At 42.1% G+C, this 18,318-nt stretch overlaps 1 protein-coding gene across 1 annotated transcript in view; it reads left to right on the forward strand.

The window, feature by feature from the left end:
• CDH26 (cadherin 26) overlaps positions 1-18,318 on the forward strand; it is a 45,995-nt gene that overhangs the window by 14,899 nt on the left and 12,778 nt on the right. Inside the window, exons 3-9 of the mRNA XM_063142510.1 lie at positions 18-140; positions 4,243-4,404; positions 6,453-6,600; positions 10,151-10,317; positions 13,991-14,119; positions 16,575-16,760; positions 16,971-17,242. Of these exons, the coding sequence (XP_062998580.1) occupies positions 18-140; positions 4,243-4,404; positions 6,453-6,600; positions 10,151-10,317; positions 13,991-14,119; positions 16,575-16,760; positions 16,971-17,242 (1,187 nt within the window). The remainder of the gene's footprint in view (positions 1-17; positions 141-4,242; positions 4,405-6,452; positions 6,601-10,150; positions 10,318-13,990; positions 14,120-16,574; positions 16,761-16,970; positions 17,243-18,318) is intronic.

Below are 18,318 nucleotides of genomic sequence, written 5' to 3' on the forward strand. Positions count from 1 at the left end.
CACTATCTCACTCCCAGGATCTGGATTTGGAGCTGTTGGACAGTATGCGTCCTTTACGTCGCACAAAAAGGAGATGGGTTATTACCACTCTGAAAGTTAAGGAGGAAGACAAAGGGCCATTCCCGAAATTTATTGGAGAGGTAAAAGCAAAAATGTATCTGTTTAGCAAGCCCTAGACTTTCTTAGTCTAGTACTTTGTATCTTTGGCTGTGATCTCCAGAGTCAATTAGCATCTGGTGAAGTGGACTCTGGCTCACAAAATCTTTTGCCATGATGTGTTTGTTAATCAGTTGCAGAAAAAGACAACAGAGTGGTATAGCATCTTAAAGATTACCTAGGCTAACCCTTGGGAAGGATGTCAATTGGAAACGCTTAGGCTTTAGCTAGACCTACCGGTTAGCCTGTGATGGAGGAGGGAAGATCTCATGTTGTGTTAATTGCAAGATCCCTCCTCTGTTTACATGTGACGTGCGACGACCTCAGAGGGAGAGGCGTCGCCCCCACCATTTTTAAAAAACTTAAAACAAGCAGCTCCCAGCTACTTGTGAGGAATCGCGCAGAGCTGGGTCAATCCACGGCGCCCGGCCATATGTTTCGCGGTTTCGGGCTCAGCCCGGGACTTCGGAAAAACCAGAGCCAAAGTGGAGGGTGAGATCCCGGGGCAAGGGAGGGATCATCCCTCCCTGGTCCCAGGATCCCCTGTGCGTCATGTGGATGCACAGGGATGATCCCGGGGATCACCCCAGGATAAAGCCCTGTCTAGCTATGGCCTTAGAAGGAGCATGCTTTGAATTATAGCCCCACAGTACTCTGATGGGAGGCTCTGTTGATGAAACTTAGTGTAGGAGGAAACTAGAACAGAAATCTCAAGACTGAGCATGTTTATATTCTCCCTCCTTGAACATGAGTGACACTGATTATGTTTGCTTATCTTCTGCGATAACATGTTGAGTCCCTTCCTAAATCTTTCTTGGCACTACCTTTAAAATATCTTGGAAGGGATTTTTTTATAGCTCTTTTAGGCCATGGCTAGACCTACTGTGTGTAGTGCGACGGAGGAGGGAGAATCTTGCGGTAGGGTTATCGCGAGATCTCCCCCTTGTCTACACACGGTGTGCGACGTCCTAGGAGGAAGAGGACGTCGCGCCTGCCTCTTTTTTTGTTTTTAAAGGAGACAGAGCGCACGAACACGTGAGCGAAAAACAGTGAGGTTTTTTTTAAAAAAAATCCCCGCTTCCCCCCACCCCACCCCCGATGGGCACAGATCCAGGCTTCTCACTGTTACTCGCGAGGAGCTGGGACAAACCGCATCGTGCGGACACAAATTCCGCGGTCTCGGGATCATCCTGAGAATGTGGAAAAAATGCGAAAAAATTGTAGGGAGATACCCCAGGGAAAAGGAGGGATCATCCCTCCCTGCTCCCGGGATCCCCTGTGTGTCATCTAACACAGGGATGATCCCGGGGCGATCCCCGGGATATCGCCCCATCTATCTTTGGCCTCAGAAAGAGTCATAAAGGGTCAAAGGGATAATATTGTACACTACCCTAATATTTATTTGATAGTGATATAAAAATGATTTAATAAAATAAATGTACTGCATGTAAAAGGGCTGGCTGTTCTGTGACGTACTACACCCACCCCTGTTGTGGTTTTCATTTTATTTGAGGGTTTCTTTGAAGTGACAGTGCAGTCAATAAAGACCCGAATTAAAACTGATGTGGAAAAATGACATGCGGCACAACCATCTGAATGCTATACTGAATGACCCCAACTTGGTGAAAACTTTCATTTATCAACACAGTTGTTATTCTAGAACAAAACAGTTTCTAATATGAGTTGGTGTTAATCATTAATCCTTATGTCCAGGAGGCTTAGGGTACTTCCAGACAGACGGCTCCTAGGGCTAGCAACCAGAAGGTATTGTACAGCAATTTTGTTCTTTTTCCTTTAATGGTAAGGAAAATGATGGAAGACATGGTGGGAAAACAAGGGAGGTTTACAAGTTGGAGACGTTATCATATGGGCGCTCAGTATACCTCTGTGAATAAGGCAGTGTGATGGCTACTATAAAAGCCTTTTCTAGAATTATTTATTTATTTATTTATTGCACTTATATACCGCTCCCATAGCCAGGGCTCTCTGGGCGGTTTACAGAAATTCTAAAATTAAGATTAAAACGAGTATACAAAATTTAAAATTCTAAAACACAAAACATACACACATAAAACATTAAAAACCGTTAAAAAACTAAAACATGTGGGTAATTAAGATGTGCCGCCATATGCCTGGGCAAAGAGGAAAGTCTTAACCTGGCGCCGGAAAGATAGCAGCGTTGGTGCCAGGCGAGCCTCATCAGGGAGATCATTCCACAGTCTGGGGCCACCACTGAAAAGGCCCTGTCCCTTGTTGCCACACTCCAAGCCTCTCTCGGAGTAGGCACCCGGAGGAGGACCTGAGATGTTGAACGTAGTGACCGGGTATATTCACGTCGGGAGAGGCGTTCCGTCAGGTATTGTGGTCCCAAGCCGTGTAAGGCTTTATAGGTCAAAACCAGCACCTTGAATTGGGCTCGGAAACATACAGGCAGCCAGTGCAAGTGGACCAGAGCGGGTGTTATATGGTCAAAACTTCTGGTTCCCAAAATCAATCTGGCTGCTGCATTTTGCACGAGCTGCAGCTTCCAAACAAAACATACACACATAAAGCATTAAAAACTATTTAAAAACTAAAACGTGTGGTAAGTGTTAAGTATAAGAAAGTAAAGGCTTGTGTAGTCATTAAAATTGTGTGTGTGGCTATCTCAAGGCTAAACAGAGGAAGACTATCTGTGAGGAATTACCTTGAGATAGAAGCTGTACTGGGAACCTTGCCAGGATTCTCTAAGATATCATTGTGTTAATGATATAAATATACCAAAGATCCTTGAGGCTGGGTTAGCCTAATCACAGCTGTATGTAATATAGATAAAAAAACTGTGTATATATGTATATGTGTATAGCCTTTGTCACTCTGCACAATGACACGGAACTGTAAAGAAGTCTGAAGCTAATAAACTTACTCTGCTAAGTAAGAGCTGCATTGTGAGCTGTGTTTCTGAGCACAAACAGAATTCCCAAGGAAAAGTTCTGGCCCCAACAGTAAGTAAGATGAAGCACCCTTAAAGGGAAAAGGTCATGAGTATTGGGTCTGTAAGACCACACAGGAATTAACTTTAGGAAAATTGCCGACCCCGGATATTTTACTTGTATAATTGTACCATTGATAACAATCTTTAATACAAATTTTGCACTTTTACATCACATTGGGAGTATTGCAAAATATAGCTCGTTGACTTTTAAAAAACCCTTTAGCACCAAACGTAGGAGCTGGCTTGAGAGCAAATGCAGAAGGACTCATAGTGGATGCAATTGAACACTGGTGTGTGCCTATGGTTATGTATACTCAGGGACAGTGAAGGTGGCAAAGAACCATAATCTTGCTGCCTCTATTGGGTCCTCTGTCTTCCACTTGGCTAGTCTGACCATATGAAAAGGAGGACAGGGCTCCTGTATCTTTAACAGCTGTATAAAAAAGGGAATTTCAGCAGGTGCCATTTGTATACATGCAGCACCTGGTGAAATTTCCTCTTCATCACAACAGTTAAAGCTGCAGGAGCCCTGCCCTTTTTTATATATCTGAATAGCTTGGCGCTAACATTGCTATCTTTTCGGCATCAGGTTAAGACATTTCTTTTTCTCTTACGCATTTGGCAGCATTTGATGCGTTTTTACGCAGGTCCTGGATTTGCCTTATGGATGGCAAATTTAAGATTGTTTGAGATCTATGTTATTTGTGTATGTATAAATGGTTTTACACCCTGTGTAATGTATTTTTATGGTTTTTAATTTTTTTAACTGCCCAGAGAGCTTTAGCTCTGGGACAGTACAGAAATGTAAATCATCATCATCATCATTATCCAGTACAGCCTTCCTCAACCTGGGGCGCTCCAGATGTGTTGGACTGCATCTCCCAGAATGCCTCAGCCAGCTGGCTAGGGCATTCTGGGAGTTGTAGTCCAACACATCTGGAGTGCCCCAGGTTGAGGAAGGCTGATCCAGTACATGACTCTTTTGGAGGGGTGTGTGTGCACATGCATGCATGTGTAGAATATATAAAATGTAAATACAAATAATCTTTCAATTTAATTCTTAGTTTAATAATATGCTTAGTCTTTTATCAACCACTTGTCTTGTTTTGCAGCTCTTCAATGATGTAGCACAGAATTTACCTATAAAATATTTAATAAGTGGACCCGGTGTGGATGAATATCCTGAGGCTGGACTATTTACTATTGAGGATAATACCAATGGAAAAATATGTGTGCATCGTTCCATTGATCGAGAGAAAACCCCCTCTTTTAAGGTATTTACCATAGAGAAAACCAGTTAAACAATTGCACTTTCTAATTATTCTAACTGTAAATAGTTTATATAATTTCATCCAGTTTCTCTTACTTATTTATTTATTGCGTTTATATACCGCCCCGTCGCCAAAGCTCTCTGGGCGGTTTACAAAAGTTAAAAACAAGCTTTGCAACAAGTCAAGAACAAACTTCAAATCGTGGTTTAGGATCTTGGCTAGTTCTAAATCTGGTAATCACAGTTTCCCATTTTGGATGAAATGGGAAACTATGATTAGTTAGAGGCTTCCTGGTTTGATTGCTTGTGCTGCTAAAGGAAGAGAAAAAGAGGCTACATCTGCAAGCAAAAAGGCTCGTTCATATCTTGGCTTATTAATAATCTAAACCAGGAAAATGAAATACTGCAATTAGTTGAAAGTAGCAGAGAAATAGGAGCAGGCCTCTGCACACACCTTTGAATCACTAACATTCTTCAGCATGCTCAGTGATTATTGTACAGTAGCTTAGATTATTTAAACATTGATCAGTGTCACGGGCATGCTGTGCAACAATTCTGAAAGTTTTGCAAACATTTGCTTTTCCCTTTCCTGGAACAACCTCATTTGAAGACACATCTATGCATGCAACCCTTCCTGGTTCAGTTCAGCCTACCATGCATTTTATTCTTATGGATATATAGATAGATATGGTGTATTGATTCTATGCAATAGTTTTATATTTTTATGGGTTTTTAAAAAATGATTTTTGTATGCTGCTTTGAAATCTGTAGATATAAGCAGTTCATTAAGAAGTACGTAACCTTGCATTGAACTCGCAGAAAAGGTATTGAAATGTGATTGTTTAACTACTTTTGGAGATCAAACATTGTTTTTAACCTTAAAATAAGTTGCAGCAGCAGTGATACTTCTCTTATCTCCTGTTTTAAAGTAAGAAACAAAATTCTTCCCTCACCCAAATCTCAAATCATTGTACTGGTGGCTGCTTAAATGCATCTAGAAGAGGACTTCAACCCTTTGAGAAAGATTTTGTAAATTGTAAATGTCTGTCTCCTCTCTCTTTTTACAACTCTCCACCTTTTACTTGATTTAAACAAAATGGTAAACAAAGGCAACATACATTGAGTTTAAGGCTGATTATTGGTAACGACCCACTAGTTCGTCCTATAATCTATCTTCTAAATGACTAATGGGCAGCTCCTACTTGGGATGGCCACTTATGTATTGCCATAGAAATAGACGTGCATCATCAAAAAAGAGGACAAAAGGGGAGAGTTTTGCATACAGTTTGTACATGTTTATATAAATGTGTATTTAGAAATAATAGGGCAATATCCGATTGGATCCGTCCATGCATGGCCAGCCTCAGTATAAGCAGCCCCTATTGCTTGCGTGACATGAAATAGTGCTTCCCAGAGCACACCCTGAAAAAAGCAAAAAAGCACATTTCTGAAAGGGGCAGGGCTCCGATGACCTTCTCCCTTCCAAACATGACCATTTGCATTCATTTTCGGGCTCACACAAGCGATAGGGGTCTCTTGCAGACCGGGACCTACAAGGATGGTTGCAAAGTAGCCAAATCTATTGCTTTTTACTGTTTGTGACTCTTAGGAGGCAAATGCACTTGCTGGAACATGCCTGGAATTCAAGTGCACGAACTCTAAAAAGTCATTCAATCTTTTTTCTTTTCTTTTTTTTAAGGCAAGGATACTAGTTTGGACCTTCATACATTGCGATGTTGATTGTAGTTATAATCTTTGACAGGGTGCCAAGGAAGCGTCTCTCTCTCTCTCTCTCTCTCTCTCTCTCTCTGTCTTACATTTTTATACCGCCCAATAGCCGAAGCTCTCTGGGCGGTTCACAAAAATTAAAACCGTGAAGAGCATGAAAAACAACCAACAATCTAAAAACACAAATACAAAATACAATATAAAAAGCACAACCAGGATATATATATATATATAGAGAGAGAGAGAGAGAGTATATATTATATAATTTCTGCTCTGTGTTACCTATAACTTACTTGTTTTCTTTGTTGATTGTCCACTGTTCAGGTACGTTTTGATGTTGCAAATGTAAATACTGATGAAATAGTGGACCGATCTCTAATCTTCCATATTAAAGTTCAAGATATAAATGATAATGCACCAGAATTCCCCAAGAAGGAAATTAACATCACTATGAAAGAAAATCACAACAAAGGTGAGTAGCATCAAGGCTGTGGGTAGCATCAGATTGAAAATGTTCCTGCCCAGTGCAGTTTCTCGTATGATTGATTCCACCCCACACCCCTGCATGCAGTTCATAGGGCTTGCTGATGTGGCAGTTCCTGACAGTAGCAACCAAGCATCTTTTTTTTTTATTCAGTACAGATAGGCACCTTTGCATGCACTTACCATCATCCCAAATGTACAGTTTCATGAGTCATAAAGCAAAAGTATTTTATTTTAATTCTGAAATTACATCTACAACATTTATGAAATTACACATTTGCCTACACTGGGGATTTCCTATCACACGCAAGACCCTTTATTGTTTAACATAACATCCAGCCCCCAAAATAGCATGGTTTCTTTAAAAGCGTCCTATACATATCTACTCAGAAGTAAGTTCCATTGACTTCAACGGAACTTATTTCTTGGTGAGTGGGTATAGGATCGCAGCCTAAATATACAATACCACAGGGAATTATTCTGTAATGATTCTGAGTTCACATATTGGTCTACGAACCATCAAGTGATGAGCAATTGTTGTGCATATGCATGGAATTAGTGCAAAACCAAGACTGAAGTAGTTGGTCTGCTCTAAGTGCTTGGACATATTAGCTTGGATTCCAAGGCTTGGATTCCATCCACTAACAGAAAGACCTCTTGCTCACAGAAACAGGTGTTTCTAACCTAAGGGCAGAGAACAATGGTTAATGGAATGCATTAAGGTTAACCGTTAACCATTTTGTGGTTAAGCAGCATGCTTTAGCGTGTTGTCTGAACAGGGCCTTTGTATTTGCATCACACACATACTATAACACAATCCCCTACCGCATCATGGCATTGCAATTGAGAAGACTTCCATTAGGGCCTGAATATATGTTCATGGAATAGCACTAATATATTTTCTCTTTCTGTTCATAGTTTTTCGGATCCAAGCTTCCCTAGTCTTCTTTCCTTTCTTCTCCTTGGTCTGCAAACTGTGTACAAACCATGTTACGTCCTTGAATCTAATCCCAATCCCTGAGATCCCAATGATATAGGGTGGGATACAAATGTTTTAAAAAATAAAGCAGTAAATAAATAAAGCCCTGACTTGGCCTTTACTGACCCTGGCTGTGACATTGTTTGAAGAACAACGAACTCAATGCACCTGGTCAAGGATGGCTTTGTGCTTTTAACCTGTTGGTTGTTTTATTGTGGTTTTAATTTTTGTGAACCGCCCAGAGAGCTTCGGCTATTGGGCGGTATAAAAATGTAATAAATAAATAAATAAATAAATAAATAGTGCACATCTACATCAAGCAAGATATCCCACTATGAAAGCGGTATATAAAAGGCAGGAGCCACACTACTGCTTTATAGCAGTATTGAAGTGCACTGCAGGATCTACACTACTGCTTTATAGTGGTATTGAAATGCACTGACAACTGTTGGGGCCCATTGACACATACCATATACCGCTTCCATACCACTATATCCTGCTTGGTGTGGCTCTTGCCTTTTAGATACCGCTTTCATACCACTTTCAAAGTGCAATATCCTGCTTGGTGTAGATGAGCCCTTAGATTACCCAGAACTTTTCTCCAGGCAGACAGTGCCTGTAATAATCTGCTGCATAATGTGCCTCATTTTACTCCTGTGATGAGTAGGGTATAGGTATCACAGTTACTTAGAAAACTGGCAAAGCAGCCATGCAGGCTAGGGCTACATCAGGCAAATGGGTCTCCTGAGAGGTGGATCTGCAGCAGCCAGAGCAGCCACATCTGGTTGATGGGCATTAGGGTTCCATGGAAAACAGGCATGTTTAATTGCAGAGATGGATACTGTAGTTCTGCTGGTATCGACTACAATCCCAAATCCACCTTACCTCTGATTCTGTCACATTTAATTTATGGGGGTTAGCTTGAGTGGCTGTCAGTGGCTGGGTTTGAATAAATGTATGCAGTCTTGTAGAGGTTTGTAAGTCATTATGGGATCAGTTATTGTGATATTGCACATTTAAGAACCCATTCTGAAAATAATCCCACGCTCTTCCCTACCCAGCTGTAGTCACAAGGGAAAAGTGTATTCGCCCTTGACTAGTTCCAGCACAATGTAGATGAAGATGTGTATTCTGTTGAAAGCAATGAATGGTTACATGTCTTGGATGCACATTCCAAAGTGCTGCTAAAAGCAAGGATATTCACGACATTCTATGGAGTGTTCTGTGGATATTCTTCAGAAAAAGAAGTGGGGGGAAGAGAACCGTTCTGTGAATCTTCATGCATATACTTTGTGGCCTAAGATCTAATAGTTGAACAGGCTCTGATGTTGATATTATTTCAAGGGCACAGTCTTTTTGGGATGCCCATCAGCCTCAGAGGCTGACAGGCTTCCTGTGCAGAAGGGGAGGAGCATGGTGGAAATCTTATTCTCTGCCTTCCTACACTGCATTTTGGCTAGACGGGCTTGCCACGACACAGGCTCTGAACAACAGGCCCGGCCGCCGACACTCCCTGCTCAAGCCAAGCACCACGCTTGATACGCCTGAGGCGAGGGACAAACACTGCCTTTCTCCAAACCATGTGGAGAAAGGAGTTAAATGGAGAAGGATTTCAATAATAAAATAATGCACTGTGAATTATATGTGCTGAGATGAATTATTGTCAGAGTGGGTGTTAAATGAATAAACTTCAGATGGTAAATGCCAAACAGACAAGGGTTTTTTTTTTGTGGTAGTTAAAACAAAATAATTAAAATTTATTTTTAAAAGTTCACAAGCTTTGTTTCAAAATAAAACATTTAAAAACCTTTTTGAAACCTCTCATCCAATCCTTTCACCCATTCACACACACGCTTTTCTGTCACACACACATTCACACTTGAATTTTATTATCAGTATTGTTTATTTTACACAAACTGTCTATCTGCACACCCCACTTAAAAGACACCACTCACTATACTGAACCTCAAACTCTCCAGAACTCAAGTACTCTACACACAGAGAGCTAAAGCACTCAAGGCTAAAGACTCTAAGAGTACCTAAAGGTCTCTCTCAATCCCCTCAGTCATTCCCTTATATATCACTCCTCCCCCCTCCTAAGACATTCTAACTCCACCCACTCAGGTCAACATTCTAAGCACCACAGACTGACTTGTGGGGTGTAACGCCACAGGGCTTTTTGCCTATCTAGCTAGGGTTCTGCGGAGCAGGAGGGAAGGAGTTTGAGGAGGCCCAGGGATGCAGCATATGCCACCCTCCCAAGTCCTCTCTTCTCCCCACCACCCACAGAACTGCCACCTTTCCCTCTTCTCCGAGTTTGCCAGAGTATTTCTCTCCCGGTCTCCCCCAACACTATCTAAGGGCTATAGGGTTGGTTCCCAACATTGCAAAGCTCATTTCTGACATGGTGAGACAGTGAGGAGGCAGTCTTTTTTGGTCAATTGTGCCAACACTGGGGATAGGAAATATAGTATGCACATGAAATCTGCACATAGACCCAAGTATGGTCCGTGGTGTTGCTGAGGGCTTGCTATTCATGCTTCACTTTTTGCAATTGTAGATGAACCAGTTTTCAATGTTACGGCTTTTGACAAGGATGAAGAAGGCAATCCAAATTCTCAAGTGACGTATTATCTGGTTTCTCAGACACCACGTCCAAAACAACCTGTCTTCAGTGTGGATTCTTCCAGTGGCCTGATACGTGTTACAGGATGTTCAAATTATGAGGTATAGTACTTGTAAATAACATCTATATTGGTGCCCATGTGAAATCTGTGTTTTGGGATCTGCTTTGCAGTAAAAGTAGGGTGACCACATGAAAAGGAGGACAGGGCTGCTGTATCTTTAACAGTTGCATAGAAAATAGAATTTCATCAGGTGTTATTTGTATATATGGAGAACCTGGTGAAATTCCCTCTTCACCACAACAGTTAAAGGTGCAGGAGCTATACTAGAGTGACCAGATTTAAAAGAAGGCAGGGCAACTACAGCTTTAGCTGTTGTGATGAAGAGGAAATTTCACCAGGTTTCCCATATATACAAATGACACCTGCTGAAATTTCCTTTTCAATACAGCTATTAAAGATACAGGAGCCCTGTCCTCCTTTTCATATGGTCACCCTAGTAAAAGTACAATGTCATCCGGGCCTTGCAGATTCTTCCTCCAGAATTTCCCCCATAATATCAGTATCTAAACTTAATCCACTGTCCTAGAATTTCTTCTTCACATTCTCTGCCAGCAGCCAATCCTTGTACAAATATTCCATGAATAGGCAAGGTAAATGAATTTGGAAGGAATGTTCCACTTGGACCTGGAAAACTGGCTTAGCCACTTAGCAATGAGTCACTGGCTTGGGCAGTCATCCTGACCTCCTTGACAGAGTTGCTGTGAGAATAAAATGAGGGGTGGGAACCATGTCCCCCATCCACAATTTCATGGAGGACAATTGGTTCTAAATGCAATATTTACACAAGATGATGTACCTATGGAAATGTACAGAACATAACAAAATCACTTTGATTTGCCTAATGATATGGTCCTCAAATTGATCTTGCAAGTCTGGCAACTGGTTGGACCAGAGAGCTGGCATGGAGGCCACAACACATACTCTAGAAATCAATGAAGCAAATAGGGACCTTGATAGCAGAATCAAAAGTTTGTGGTGGTTCCTTGTGGCCACTGAGCCTACACTTCAGAAACCCAGGTTCTAATATATTCCGAATGATCCTAGTCCAAGAGCCTGTGTCAAAATACGTATGTCATAAAGTACAAAAGGTTTGACAATCTAGATGGCTTACAAAAGATGTGACATTTCCAAAATCTTACCCAGTCTTATGAGCAACTGCTGGGGTGTCCCAACATGTAAATTAGTCACACTTGATATTTTAAGATAGAGGAAGGTGATACCAGTTTCAGCCGAGGAGCTTATGACATAATTAATGCCCTCTTATTTGAAGGGATTAAGAAAGGGGTATGCCCCAACAAAAGTAGTCAGATTGGACAGTCTGGAACTATGAACACTCTTCCTGAACAGATACTGGTTTTTTTTATCCATGTACTTTATGAGTATTAACCCCCAAAAGAGGCTGGGGACGGGTGTGCGGCTGGAACCCCCTAAGTGCCTTCAGCAGTTGCTCATAAGGCTAGCAGTTGTGGAGATGCCACAACTTCTGTACGATGTTTGGATAGTCAAACCCTTTGTACCTTTTGATGTAAGTATTTTGACTCTTGGAGTATTGTAAGAGATACATTATCTGCTTTTCTGTTATTGTTATAGCGTGGGGCACAGGATGGGGGAGGTTAGGGGTACATTATATACATCAGTGAATGCTGGGGTGGGGAAGCAACAGGGCAAGTAGGCGTACACACATAGAGCACCCTATTAAGGTTCAGATGCTTTAGTTTAGATAAGTCCTGATATAAAATGATTTGGAAATATGATTTGATATTGCTCAAAGATGTTACTCATGAGGACTTGTATCAACTATGTTGCTCAAGGACATTAATCATATGAACTTGTAACTTATACCAACCGTATGTATTCCTGTTAAAGGACTAAGTGAAAGGTCGAGGGTGAAGGACAGGTAGCATTGTGGTTGGAAAAATCCCCATGTCCATAAGAACAGAGAAGTAGATCAGACAGTTGACCACATAAAAAGCAGAAGTAATGTCCATCTTTGACGTCAGAAGGGATGGAACATTCTGGGAAGAGGATGATCTAAATTAATGATGTCGACCAAAAGATTTAGCCATTTCAGAATAAATTAATATGTATTAAGGAGGTCTTTGTTTTTGAGAAGGGTATTTACTGTAAGTCTGAACACAGAGGACAAAGATGTCTTCCCTTTCCCTCCGGCATGACTTGGGGCTCATCTACACCAAGCAGGATATTCCACTATGAAAGTCTATAATATCTTGCTTGGTGTAGAGGTGTCATGGGCTCCAACAGTTGTCAGTGCACTTCAGTACCACTATAAAGCAGTAGTGTAGCTCCTGCCTTTTATATACTGTTTTCATACCACTTTCATAGTGGAATATCCTGCTTGGTGTAGATGAGCCCACAGCCTTGCCTGGGAGAGATGGGAGTCCCTCTATGAAGAAGAGCTCCTTTGCAGACTCAGTATGAATGAGGCAGATACTTTTCTTTCTTCTCTAAAACCATCAAGACTTCCGCTGATTTCAGTGGTTGTTTAGGCCTAGTTGCTGGGCTTAAGACCACAGTCTTTCTTGAAAGGGGGAAGAGTCAGCACCAGTGTTGTTATTGGGGGCGGTATGTGTGTGTGTTGTTGTTTGTGTTTGTCTATGGCCTCAGCTAGACCTGCGGGTCTAGCGCGACGGAAGAGTGAGGATCTCACAAAATTGATATTGTGAGATCTCCCCCTCTTGTTTACACGTGACATGTGATGACCTCGGAGGGAGAGGACATCACGCCTGCCATTTTGTTTTTTGAAAGAAAGCAGAAGGAGCGCACAAGTGCTCGTGCTCTAAAAACTAGGGTGTTTTTTTTTTAAAAAAAATTATTTTCCCCGCTCCCCACCCCCCACCCCCGATGGCCACAGAGCTCCTGAGGAGCTCTGCGCCCCATGTGCAGTTCCCAGCTCCTCCATTAACCGCAAGGAGCCAGGACAAAACGCGATGCCCACCCACATGTTCTGCGGTCTCGGGATCATCCCGAGACTGTGGAAAAAGCGGGCTGGAGGGGTAGGGCGATATCCCAGGGAAAGGGAGGGATCATCCCTCCCTGCTCCCGGGATCCCCTGTGAGTCATGTGGACGCACAGGGACAATCCTGGGGATTGCCCCGGAAAATCGCCCCATCTAGCTATAACCTATGTTTGTCTTTGCAAAGATCTTGTTCTCCAGAAATCTGGCAGATTTGTGAGTATATTCTTTAAATTTGCCTTATTGAATGGAGGTTCGTGTGTCTGTTTAACTTTAACTTTCTTAAACTGTTTTAATAAATGTTTTAAAGATGCTAATATTGGTTGTTCTTTGAGTCTGAGTGAAGTTCTGGTTCTGGTTACTGTAGGCTCATTACCTAGAAACCACCTTGAGAGTTACTAATGTAAGGTACCACAGGAACCATGCTTTCAGCAGGCTAGGTTCAGTAACCCTCAAGTACAAAGGGTAATCAATCCATTTATCCTTTCCTTATCATGAGCTGGTGTCTTAAATCTTTCACATATATCTTTCCTTTCTGGGGGATTTGCAATGTTTTTGGAGTTACAGTATTCACAGCAGTATTGTGGTTTTAACCTTTTATATTTTACATTGTTTTATGCTGTACCTTGAGGTTTATGTTTTGTGAGCTGCCCAGAAAGCTTCAGCTATATATATAAATAAATAAATCTTCTAAAATGTATACCAAGTAGTAATGTTTTAATATTTTGATGTTTTTAAGACTGATAGAGCTTTCAGACTTCTGATCAAGGCTACAGACCATGGAGATCCACAACTGTCATCAACAGCAACAGTTAATATTGCTGTAGAAGATTCCAACAACAATCTGCCTAAATTTACCCAGGAAAATGTGAGGATGTGTGCTTGGGGGCAAGAATGGGAGATGATTGACCTGGACAGTTTACCCTGTTGTGAAGTGTAAAAGTGGTCCTCTTTAGGAGATAGCTTTTCATCCATGGTGACATCTCCACAGGTCCAGTCATTTCAATTTAAAAAGGAGAGACAGAGGGTTTTGCAGGCAGCTGGTACATGTTGTGAACCGCTGAGAGATTTTATTGTAATCCATGGTATAGAAATGTTACAAATAATGAATAAATCTTAAGGGCTGTTGGAGGCCAGGAAGTAAGGCAGTACTGAGGACACATAATTTATTTATTTAAAAGTATTTAAATCCTGCCTTTCTCACTGAAGACAGGCCTCCAAGGTGGATAACAAAGTGAAAAGTAATATATAATAATATAAGATTTCATATTTATTTATTAAATTTAGATACCGCCCTATAGCCGAAGCTCTCTGGGCGGTTTACAGAAGTTAAAAACAGTGAACATTAAGTAGTATACAAAATTTAAAACCATCAAAAATATAAAAACAACAGTATAAAACAACTCTATGACATAAGGTCATAGAGTTAGGTTTGTAGTGATGTTGCTTCATTTGTTCTTTTTGAAATTTGTTTGGAATCTGATATGCTATATAACTAGCTAAGAGCCCGTCAAGTTTGACTGGGGAATGAGAATTGAAATGTCTAACCCTTTCAGCACTACCCTGAAGCCCACTTTCAAAGCAGAGAAGGTGAACACTGCTAACATGTCTTTTCTCAGTCTTCTTTTCTCTGTTTCCTTCAGTCTGTCCTTATAGGGCACGTCCTCAAGTCCACATATCATTTTGTTGCCCTCCTCTGAACCTATTCTAACCTGTCAATGTCCTTCTGGAAATGTGGTGCCCAGAATGCCCATCTCCATGATATTAAGGTTTATAGAGAGAAGGGACCATCAAGCTGAATAGGGTGGGGGTGGAGGTGGCAGGGGCAGTTGACCCTCCCACCCAGCCCTCCATGGGCCAAATGAAATCAGGGAATGGAACCACCCGTTGACTTCATAGAGTCAGAGCCACACCCACTGATGTCATGTGGTCCCCATAGCGTCCAGGAGGAGGGGCCTGCAGAGGATGGGCCACCTCTAGGGGCTGGGTTAGGTCTGTGGGGTGGGATTTTCCCTCAGCGATATAGACCAGAGGACCTCTTGATTCCCTCCTTTCTCTCTGGTAACTGTCGCTGAAGGCCAAACCGTCCACCGTCAATAGCAAAATTGTTCCCAAATGCAGCATTTTCCTTGTATTTTTTAATATTTTATTTTTCCAATACTTAAACATATAATATTGCAATTAAAAACAACAACAACAACAACATTACTACATAACTACATAAATGTTGAGTACATTAATATCGTATATTTTCACTTTAACTATTTAACATAATCATACCTAACATAAAAGTGCACCCCCCACCTCGGGATCTTACTCCTGTTTCCAAAATCTCATAGTTTCTTCTGCTGGTGGTTTCCCACTTCCCTTAGAAAACACAAATATTAGGAACTGTTTCCAGATTCCTTCAAAATCATTCGTTTTTGCTATACCTCTTCTCACATTAATATTACATGTTAATTTATCATTAATAGCTATATCCCATACTTCTTTATACCATTCTTCAATACAATAGTCCCCTCGAATCTTCCAGTTCCTAGCTACAATCAACCTTGCTGCAGTCAGCAAATTCGTTATCAGTTCCTTAGTTTCTTTTTTACATTTTAAATCTTCAAATAGTGACAGTAATGCAACTCTTGGTGTTTGTTCTATCCTCATTCCCACAATTTCTTCAATCTCCAAAAACACCATCTTCCACAATTTTTGTACATATTTGCATTCCCACCACATATGTAAATACGTTCCTTTCCCCCCACATCCTCTCCAGCAATTTGCTGAGTGCTGGTTATTTATTTTATTTAATCTAACCGGGGTTAGGTACCACCTCCATATGATTTTGTAATAATTCTCTTTTATTCTCACTGACGTATTTCTCAACGTTCTTTGTCTCCATATTCCTTCCCAACTCTGTTGTCCTATTTGTACATTCAAATCTGTCTCCCAAACCATTTTGCCTGAACTATCTAGCATCCCTTTCTCCAACAATATTTTATATATTTCACTCATTAACCCTTTTGTCGCTATTCTTTAGCATTTTCCTTGTGAAGAAGAATGCATGGAAGCCATTGAATTATAGAAATGAATGTCAGTCAATTATTGATACAGAAGGAAGTAATATTGGGCACCTGGGTGCACCGCGGAGATGGTGGCTAAACCTCCTTCTTACTGCTGATGGTGGTGGACATTGGGAATCTCTGCTGCTACTGCCTCCATAACCCCACCCTTGGTTCTGTGTCTTGGTCATGCTGCAGTGTGACAGAAAATGGGAGGGAATGCTGAGAACTGCCTTTGATGCATCTAATGTCCTTTCTGTGTCTTCCAAGTATAACCTTTATGCCCCAGAAGGCCAAACGCAAAATGGAAGCCTACGCCTCCAGGTGCAAGACAAGGATTCCCCCAACACGCCTGCTTGGAGAGCCAAATATAAGATCGTGAGGGGAAATGAAAGAGACAATTTTGCCATTGCAACAGATCCTGCTACCAACGAAGGGGTTTTAAGCATCATAAAGGTAATGCAGATTGACAAAGGCTGATATAGCTCTGCTTCCTCCACCCTGATGCGCTCCAAAGAAGTTGGACTACAGCTTCCACCATCCCCAGCCAGCACAGATGATGGGAGTTGTAATCAAGCACATCGGGAGGGCACTAGATTGGGGGAGGCTGGTGCAGCCAGTCTGAATTTACTAATGAAAGATTCTGCTGTTATTTGGCTTTTTCAGCCTTTGGTCTATGACGGCACCTCTGGGAGGAGACTTCTCATTTCTGTGGAGAATGAAGAGCCCTTCTTCAAATGTGAAGGAGGTTTGTTGCCGAGGGCTCCTTCCATTGTCTACTCCCAAGCATCTGTGAACGTTAATGTCATCGACAGAAATGTCGCTCCTCAGTTTGATCCTCCTACCCTTGTTCTTCGGAAAGAGGAAGGGGTGCTGCCTGGAACCAAGATTGTACAATATACCACCAGGGATCCAGACATACCACCACAAACCATCAGGTGGGCAGCTAGGGCTGGTAATTCTCATATGAACACCCTTGATTATTGTTAGGTCCTCTGAGGAAGCTTGCATAGGGCTCCATACCAACAAGAGCTTCACTCCGTGGCTAACCAGAATATGGTCTTTTTTGTGGTGGTACCCTAATAAAGAATCCTTTCCTTGCCACACTCTGGGCATGTCTAGATGATGCCTTATCCCGGGGATCACCCTGGGATCATCCCTGTGCGTCCACATGATGTAGAGGGGATCCCGGGGGCATGGAGGGATGATCCCTTCATTTTCCCAGGATAACCGGGATGGCTTTTAGCCTGATTTTTCCCGCAGTCTCGTGATCGTCCTGAGACCGCAGGAGGTGTGGGCAGCCGGCCTGGTTTCGTCCCAGCTCCTTGCGAGTAAACGTGAGGAACGGGGCACAGGGCATGGAACTCTTCAGGTGCTCCGTGCCCATCAGGGGAGCGGGATCGGGTTTTGTTGTTGTTATTTTACCTTGTTATTTTCGCTGGAGCCCTTGTGCGCTCCAGCTCTTCTTGTTGTTGTTGTTGTTTTTTAAAAATGGCCACCGTGATGGGCACAATGCCTGGGATGTTGCGTGGCCCATGCGGACTGAGGGGGAGGATCTCGCGATCAGCATATCACAAGATCCTCTCCCTCCCCTCCCCTGGTGTAGACATTCTCTCTGTCTTTACTTTTAGATGGATAGACTATTACAATCATTATCATCACCATCATCATCCAAATAAATCATTGGGGTAAGGAGAGCCTTTCCCAAGCTGGCACCCTCCAGATGTGTAGGACTACAACTCCCAGAACCCCCCAGCATAGCATAGCTGTCTGTGGGATTCTGGGAGTTGTAGCCCCAGGACATCTGGAAGGCCCCCGGTTAGGAAAGGCTGCTGCTTCCCACCTTGTTTGGTTTGTCAAGGTTACATTTGGGCAGCAGATAAGGATAGTGCTTACATAATTTTCCTAAAAAAACACCTGAAATTGTGAATTGTCCCCTCCCCTAATGCCTGTCATAGCAGAACCAGCTTCCAGTAGTTGCACAGCGCTAAGGAGAATGCACTCTGCACCTGCT

Source organism: Elgaria multicarinata, chromosome 1 (genome assembly GCF_023053635.1).
Source record: "Elgaria multicarinata webbii isolate HBS135686 ecotype San Diego chromosome 1, rElgMul1.1.pri, whole genome shotgun sequence".
Classification (NCBI taxonomy): Eukaryota; Metazoa; Chordata; class Lepidosauria; order Squamata; family Anguidae; genus Elgaria; species Elgaria multicarinata.